The sequence below is a fragment of the Cyprinodon tularosa genome, unplaced genomic scaffold (genome assembly GCF_016077235.1).
Source record: "Cyprinodon tularosa strain WSP-4 unplaced genomic scaffold, ASM1607723v1 ctg96, whole genome shotgun sequence".
Taxonomy (NCBI): Eukaryota; Metazoa; Chordata; class Actinopteri; order Cyprinodontiformes; family Cyprinodontidae; genus Cyprinodon; species Cyprinodon tularosa.
Window position 1 is genome coordinate 963,316 of NW_024039740.1, and position 9,185 is coordinate 972,500.

Below are 9,185 nucleotides of genomic sequence, written 5' to 3' on the forward strand. Positions count from 1 at the left end.
TATTTTAATAAAATGTTTGGATCAACAAAGAAAATTGTTCAATTTCTTATTTCAATTATGTCAACAAATATGTTGCCTGAGTTTACTGGAGAGGAAAATTGGAATAAAATCCAATTGCAATTTTAATTTAAAAAGAAGTAGAGCTTTTTGGATTTTCAGTGAAATTATTACACCATAGTTCAAGCTGCATAGGTTCTTTTGCAGCCAACGGGTTTTCTTATATTTTCTTCCCATCAACACAAACTAGTTTTCTTCATAATGGTGGACAGCACCCTACAGCATCATGTTTCTCATTCTTATAACTTTCCTACAACAATTAATTGTATTTTGACTTCTTACCTAAGGGAAGATTTGAAGTATCCATAACTAACAGTTTTTCTCTCAACAGATTCTCCCAAGTGAGCTGCAGATCTCGGCTACTCCTCTAGATTTATGAAATGTCTCTTGGCTGTTTGTGTGATTAATCTTGCTTTTTCCTAGCCTGTGTGCCTGGAAAATTGGCATATCTTTGTACATTTGCAGGTGTGCCATTTTTGGAACACAAATTAGATAGTACTCTGTGAGCTTATCAAACTTAAACCATCGCTAAACTTTTGTACGGCTATTTCAAACCTGTTTGATGTGAATATTGGTATCTGTAATGTGATTTCTTTACTAATGTATTTTAACAAACCTTTGCAACATTCACAGAAGAAAAAAAAAAGAACTATTCATACTAAAATGAATGGCACTGTCTGCTCCATTTAAGAAAGCAACTGGGTTGTATTTTGAGAAACCAGAGTAAGAAAGTCTGAACCCAAATACACACCACACTTTTATGAATATTATTCATTAGAAACATGTAGAGTTATTAAACCATGCCTCAAATTCTTCACTTCAATGTCATGCACTAAATTGTGTTGCTCTCACATTAAATCCAAATGAAGTACATTGAAGTTTGTGATTACAACATGACAATATAAAACAAATAAAACAAAAAAAATGACAGTTTTGCAAAATAATTCACATGAAGAGCACTACTTTTAAAACTCATTACACAATTTAGGGTAAATTCCCATTAATTTGGCCATGCTATCAAAATCAAAATGTGAAATATATGTTACACCATTTTTTTCACCTTTGCGTCTCTGGGATCCATCCATGTTGGAAAATAGGATGTGGTTGTCGTCTGCCCAGTACAGTCTCTTGTTGGTATAATCAATAGTAAGAGCAGTGGGGCTATAGATCTCTGTGTCAATGATAACCGTTTGCCCCCGGCCGTCCATGCCAATACGTCCAATCTGAGGGGACTCACAGCAGTCTACCCAGAACACATACCTAGTCAGGAATATTGCAGAATTGAGAAAAGCTGTATGTGAAAGAAGGAACCATTAAAATGAAGCACTATTTATTAAATAATTCAATACAAAATATTAAGCAGACAAACCAAAGTAAGAAAGTAAAAATGTGCAATGCAATCACATAGTAAAAAGAAAATAGTTCTGCTAATTCTTTTCCATTGATGATATATGTAACAACCATCTAATAAAATCTTAGACAACAGCAAAAAAAACAAAAAAAAAAGACCCTAAAATCCCTTCAGAATATTGCAAAATATGAAGTTGTAATATTCTCACCCTGTCTGAGGATCAAGAGCAAGATCTGTGGGGTTTTTGAGACCTGAACTAATCAGGATGGTCTGGTAGAGGCCGTTTGCTTTGGACACTTCAAGTGTTTTCTTCTCTGCATCACACCAGTACAGATTCTTACCAATCCAATCCACAGCTAAAGCGCTGGGCACTGCTGTCCTGTGGACAATCTGTACAAAAACAGAAAGGAAATCGATTGAATTAACTTGAAGTGTTTTAAAAGACAAAAGTTTTAGCTGATGACAGTGCAGAAAAAAAGAATAGGCAAAATGTGTTTATAGTAAAATAAAAAGCTATGGCAAACACAATTGGTGTTGTATTTTCACTGCTTTTTTGCTCTCTTAACTTCCTAAACTGAATGGCTTTGTGATGTTGTCTCTCTGACTTGAGATAAAAGCATGCCTCTAATGCTAGTTTTTAAGGAAACATTCATCCCTTCATATGTGTATTTGTGCTATAGCAGGTTTTTTTTTTAACTTCAGGAAACCTTTATTGATTTTTTTAAATTTTGTATTCATGTTCTAGTATTACATTTTCCTAGTGCTAATTTTATAAGTACTAGTTTCTCTAAGCAGAAGGATTTCTCATAGGGTCATTACTTGATTAGTCTCATGGTGGGGCATTGCAGTTTTGCACTCGTTTAATAAGGTCAAGGAGCCACAAGTGATTTCTCTAAAATCAATCTCTACAGTCAAATGTCTTCCTTGTTACCATATGGTGGCAGACTAACAGAGAATTCAAAATGAGATAAAGACATAAGTACTGCCAATTAGGAAAAGAAGCACTGAACATACACCAATGTTACACCAATCCATGTTCTACCACTTGTACATTACAATTATGGGGGGCAAAAATCTTTGAGTTAAAGAGAGCCTATAGCCTTGCCAGGTTAAACCCAGGGAAACACAGGGACACTACCACATGCTTGGTCCTAAGGGCAATTAATTCCTCAAGCAGGGACTGTGGGACAGAGTCAAAACACTTGGAGAGAACCCATGCATTCACAGAAAGAACATGAGAATTCCATGCAAGAATATCCTAGGCCAGGAGTTTGAATTTTTTTTGGGTGGTTTTACTTCTTTCTTGACACTCTCACTATTCAATGTAAATTATTGGATTTCCTCTGGTAACCTGGGAAGCACTATACATATTTAGGCTGCTGCCTGAAAAAAAATCCAACTTCCTTTGGTCTCCAAAGAACCATCACAACCTATCCTTGGTGTAGTTTGCATCTTTCTCTCCCACCGGGAGCTTTAGCACATTGATACAGATGTTTGATGCATGCTAAAAAGACTGTTCAGCTCTCATGCTGTATTGTACTTAATGGAGAGCCTATGGTCTGCCGAGAATCTCCACAAACCTTTGTAAAGACCCTTCATGTTATAAAAGATTATTCTTAACATTCTGAAAAGGTCATATTCGAATATAAAAGAGATCTTGATATGTTTAGCTTAAAATGCCTAAAGGAAAAGGATTGTGTCCAACCAACTTTTATTTAGCATGCAGATCACGAAAAATACTTTTTTCTTTTATTTATTTATATTTTTAAAAGGCTTATTCAAATGTTGACATTTTGTACTTTTAATGTGGAGAAGTTATTCTGAACAATAGAATGAAATTAGGACTTATAAAAAAGTAGGGCTGGGTCATATACATATTAATTTCTATTAACTCAATAAAATCAAACTAGTGTATGAGAAATTTTGCACAGAAGGACCTAAGCTTCTTTAACAAATACAGTCTCCTCTGCACCTTCCTTTAGATGGCTTCACGACTGCATCTTCAGGCATTGTCCAGGTAAACACCAAGGTATTTATAATCCTCTACCACCTCCACTTCTTCACTCATGACATTGATTGCACACGTTTCTGCTCTGTGGCATAGTTTGTAGCACTGTTGCCTTGCAGCAAGAAAGTTCAAGGTTCAATTCCCGGCCTGAGGTTTTTCTGCATGGAGCTTGCATGTTCTCCCTGCACATGCGAGGGTTCTCTTCAGTTACTCCAGCTTCCTCCCACAGTCCAAAAACATGAATCTTAGGTTATTTGGCTACTGTAAGATTGTCCTTAGGTGTGAGTGTGTGCGTTGTTGTTTGTCTTCGTGTGTCTCTGTGTTGCCCTGCGACAGACTGGCAAACTGTCCATGGTGTAGCCAGCCACTCGCCTATAGACTGCTGGAGATAGGCACCCACCCCTCTGAAACCCTGACGAAATAAGTGGGAGAAGATGGATAGATGGATGTTTCTATTTCTTCTGAAACTGGAATTTATTGGACTTATTTTTTTGACATTTATACTTAAAAAATTGTTTCATACCATGCCACAACACTACTAACAGGACCCCTGTACTCAGCTTCTTTCCCAACAACTGCAGAGTCATTGGAGTATTTCTACAGATGACAGGAATTAATGTCATACTGAAAGTCAGTGGTTACAGAATGAAATGATATAGTGAGAGTACCATCCCTGGTGGTTCTACTGTACAACTGACTATTTGATTAGACAGTTCACCCTTCCGCCTCACAAAGTGTGGTTTGTTGTCAGGTAGTCTTTAGTCCAGGCAATTGTTGATGCCTCCTCCCGAGTCTTCTGGAGTATCTCACAAAGTAAGTTATGGGCTGAATCTCATCAAATGCACTGGAGAAATCAAATAACATGATTCTCACAGTGCTGTCTGCCTTGTCTAAATGACAGTAGGTTTGCTGAAGCAGGTGTATGATGGCATCTTCAACTCCAACTTAACTGTGATAAGCAAACTCTATGGGGTCCTGGCAGCTGATTGTTTGCTTGCTGAGGTGAACCAACAGAAGTCTCTCTAGTACCTTCATGATATGGGGTGTCAAGGCAGCAGGTCTAGAGTCTTTGAGGATTGTTTGGTAGTAGAACAAAGCAGGAGGTCTTCCACATCACTGGAACTGTCTCTGGGTCAGGCTAAGGTTGAAGAGGTGCCATAGAATCCCACAAAGCTGCTCTGCACATGCCTTCAGGGCTCTGGGGCTGACATTATCAGGAACTGGTGACTTATTACAATTTCTCCAGGTGTCTCTTCACAACTTTCAAAGATACACAGTTGAAGTGCAGAGGAAACATCACCATCTCCTGGTATGGTTGAGATCAAACAACTAAAAGCATGACAGTTCACCGAACTGAACCTGAAGAATGTATTGACATGATTGGCTCTGTCCAGACTTCCATCTGAATATGTGATTTTCCTTCGGCTTGAAGTCAGTGATTTTCTTTATCCCTTACCACAAATCTCTGACATGGTTCTGCTGGGGCTTGTTTTCCAACCTCAACCTGTGTGCTTCCTTATTTTCTCTTATCTTGAGGCTACTTTTGTTCACTTTTCAATTAATTCTCTGTCTCCCTTCCATAAACCTTTTTTCTTGTTTAGCACTTCCTTTAGATATATGGTGATCCAGGGTCTATTGTTGAGGAGGCACCTTCCTGTTGTGATGGAGGTGGTGTTATTCACAGAGAAGTTTATATAGTCCTTTACGTGCTCAGATATTGATGTGCTTTCAATGTGGGTTAAGCTGTGCACCCGGGTCTATAGCATCAGAACAACCATGCAGAGCTTCTTCAGCTTCCTGTGATCAGCTTCTTACATGCCTCTTTAATGCAATTTGCCTCTTATAAAATGAGCTATACTCGTAGCAGAAGAAAACAAGATTGTGAACTGAGTTCCCAACATGAGGTTTTACTTTATAGATGATGGAGTCCTTGACATAGTAACATGTACATAAAACAAATCCAAAGTAAATTTTCTTTGGTGGAGCAGCTGACAGGCTATTGGAATTTTGAAAGTGTAGCAGTGAGTGAGGTGTGATTAAAATGGCATGCTATTGCCACAAAACTGTTTGTCTATTAGTTATATTTACAAATGATTATCACTGAAATGACCTTTGGGATCAACATACATAAAGGTATTTTAATGTGTTCTTTTCCTCATATAGCAAATGTGTGCAAGTGACCATTTATATCTTTAACCATCTAATCGAGCTATGTCAGAGGCTTATGGATCTGTCTTAGCTAGGTTGCTAAGTGGTGTCAGTAGCTCAAGATCAGACTGTGGATGTAATATACCTAAATAACCCTAATGCTAAATGCTGAAAAGCTAATGAGATGTGACATGAAGACTAACAAAGTGTTATCGTGATGTTCCATCATCCCCTCTATCTGGGTTTCGATCCCCCAACCTTACTGAACCTGCTGACGACACCTGAGAGTGCATTTGTAACATGATGCATGCCACATTCATCTGACAGCCATTAGTTATCTCTGTAGACACTACATCTATGCCCATTATGCAAGGAAGATACTCTTTCCTGATGCAAAAAAAATCAATAATGCAGACTATGTAAAAAATAAGACACCTATCTTTAGCTGAGCAGTGTTAATGAGCCACTTTTACCACGTGTGCTATTCAAAAGCAGAAAATGTCTTTATCTACAAATTTTTATAAGAGTAATGAATAACTAAAGCAGATATTAACTGAAATGTGTTTAAGAAAGCAAGCACAATGATTCAATTCTAAGGTGAAAAAATTTTAAATGTTGGTCAATTCAGCCAACAAATTACATGAGTTACCTTAAGGTCACTGCCATTTAAACGCATTCTGTTGATCTTTCGACCACTCGGCCTGGTTGAATCCACCCAGTAGATGAATTCCTTCTTGTAGTCAAAATCTAGGTGGATGATGTTGTAGAGGCCCTATACATTGCAAAAAAATAAAAATTTGTTATGTATTGTAAAAACAAATCAAAATGCCTTTGGCTGTCACCATAAATGTGCAATTTTTTTTTTTTTTTTTATCAGCACAACAAAAATATTTTTGGTGTTTACTTGCAGTGCTAAAAAAAAAGAAAGAAAAATAGTCTAATGTTATTTTTTACATTAGGTATATGTGATGCGATTTTTGTAGCCCAGGCAATATTGATTTTGGTGGATATCCCATAGCTCTCAGTGCTTTCAGCAATACAAGTCATTTTTAAATTGACTGTAGAGCAAGCTGAAGTCTGATCAAAGCAGCAGAGTGAGGTACTTTTCTTCAATGTTTAGCTCTTAGGATCCAGCTGTCAGTCAGATAGTGAAGCACACCAAACAAGAGCCCCCACCCTGCTGTCTCACACTGTAGGAGCCTAGAACAGATGTCAGACATTCTGACAGGTGCAATGAAATCTCTTCATCAGATCATCAACACCCTCACAGACAGGTCGCAAAGGGTCCTGAGGGAACCTTTCTGTACTCCAAGTATCTCTTATAAGGATGGCACCACATTTTTCTTTTACCAGTAATTCTCGAACTCAACTGCTTTCATTTATTAATTTACCCTGAGGATTGCATAAAATATACGGATTAGATGTCTTCAACTGAGTTTAAATAAAAAAAATTAAAAAAGCCAAGAGAATTTGAATTTTTTGTATTGTTTTGTGTCATTCAAATGGTGCAAAAGCTTCACTCAGATAATATATTTACGTACTTGTCACAAATTTTCAAGATTCTGGGATAGAGGTTTCCAAACAGTTTTGGAAAAATTATTCCTACGTCTTTTTTTCCCCATTTCATTGCCTGGCAGTGGAAGACTTTAAATGAAAATGAATGGGTAAATATGCAGTGCTTATGAAATAAGCTTTAACCATTCTCCCATCACAAAAACATTCTTGCATAATTCCTCTACCAACACCATATTTCACACTTAGGATATTGTGTGTAGGGTGATTTGGTGTTCCTTTTTCCACCATATTTAGATTTGATTGACGGCCGTAACATCTGGTTTGGTCTTATAGAACTATCTTCCATATGTTCTGTTGTGTCTTCTACGTGACAAAATTATAACTGCAATCAGGACTATCTGGGCTTCTTTAAACTATGTATACTTTCACCAACATAAAGTCAAGATTTATCAAGTGCACAATTAATGCGAATGTCTTATCAAAGTTTTCTACCAACTAAACTGAATTAGCTCGTCTGGTTTAACATAAACCTCCCCATCCCCCCTGTAAGTTAAGGCTGCACCACAATGGATTGGATGTTCAAAGCTTAAAAAACTGTTTTAAAACATAACCACAATTTGGATCTCAGAACAGATGTAATTACAGCATACTAAAAGGCATTAAAGTTTTTTTTTTTTTTTTTTTACTTCATGTTTTACTAGTTTTTATATACACATACAATAGTTTTTCATGGTTTCTTACTCTTGTCTGATTACTGTGATGGGGGCTATTGCGCTAAAATTTGATGCAAACGTTAAAAGTTATATATATAAAAAAATACCTCTCAATGTTTTGAGTGTAACAAAGAAAAATTATTTAATGTTCTCATAAAGTGAAAAAAAATGGGAAAGCTGGAAAGATAAGAGAGAGTAATTAAGCCTGATTCGCTCATCATCTTTCAAATATACATTTGATATCAGATCCTTAACCTCTCTATAATCCAAATTTTACTTCTCTCTATTATCTTCATGGAGATATTTATGCAAACTAAATGAAAGATGAATGATTGACTGGTTCAAAAAAAAGTGTAATCACACATGCCTTGGTAATGTGAGGTTAGGGGCTGAGTGAAGAGGCTAATTTGATTGTGAGAAAAGGCTTGAGGATACTTGTAAGGTGAGCTAAAGTAAAATCACATCCTGCCCTCAGTGATAATCAACTGTATGATTCAAGCATAGCCCAAAGCAGCAGTTAACCTTATAATGATTGAAATATCACTTTCAAATCATCTGAAACCCTATCAAATGAAAACATCTCTCTTCACTAATGTTTTTAGTTATAAAGAAATTAAAAGAGTTAACATTTATTTTATGCATCCATTTTATTAATCAAAGCAAATGCTGATTAAATCCCTGCGTCCTTCAGTCATTGAAACCCCAGTTGAATAGATTTACAAAGACTTTACACAGTCGCATTTTACTCAAACTAAAACTGTGCCACATCTCTCTAATAGTGATTTAATGAAAATGTTTTTACTTTCCAACATTGAGAAATAGTTTATCTCACACAGTTCTCTCACTTTTCAGACACTGGATGCTATACTGTTGCAGCAGTGAGTATTTAAGTTCTTTTTTTTTTTATAACCTTTGACCAGGGGATGCCAAGAAGCACAAAGACCAGCATTGTTATATATATTTTTTTATATTTTCCAAAATTATTAAATTGAATTGCAAAAATGAAATTAACTATTAGAGATTATGTCGAATTTAAAAACAGAAATCGAGACTGCAAAAGCTTGAGTGATTTAAGTTTTTTTAATAATATAAGTAACATATACGTTACCTGTTTTAGGATGGTGTAATTTGAACCATCCACACTCAGTTTGCGGATCTCGTGGTGGTCTGCCATTATGAGAAAGGGCTCCTCAGCTGAAATATAGAAAGCATGGCCTCAAGGGACTTATACTAATATGTGAGGAAATTCTTTTAAGTTGAGAAATCAACTGAACTGACCTGATACAGCCTTGCATGTGTTGGGGTTGCGATCCACAGGTTCATAACCATCCACACACAGACACCTGAAGGACCCGTAGGTGTTGATGCAGCGCTGACTACAAGGGAGGGTAGT

At 36.6% G+C, this 9,185-nt stretch overlaps 1 protein-coding gene across 1 annotated transcript in view; it reads right to left on the bottom strand.

Annotated features, from left to right (window-relative positions):
* The window catches only part of lrp1bb (low density lipoprotein receptor-related protein 1Bb), a 395,850-nt gene that overhangs the window by 61,158 nt on the left and 325,507 nt on the right, over window positions 1–9,185 (bottom strand). Inside the window, exons 56-60 of the mRNA XM_038275471.1 lie at window positions 9,071–9,185; window positions 8,901–8,986; window positions 6,214–6,336; window positions 1,617–1,798; window positions 1,118–1,317 (exon numbers count right to left, since the gene is read on the bottom strand). The exon at window positions 9,071–9,185 is cut by the window's right edge and continues 69 nt beyond it. Of these exons, the coding sequence (XP_038131399.1) occupies window positions 1,118–1,317; window positions 1,617–1,798; window positions 6,214–6,336; window positions 8,901–8,986; window positions 9,071–9,185 (706 nt within the window). The remainder of the gene's footprint in view (window positions 1–1,117; window positions 1,318–1,616; window positions 1,799–6,213; window positions 6,337–8,900; window positions 8,987–9,070) is intronic.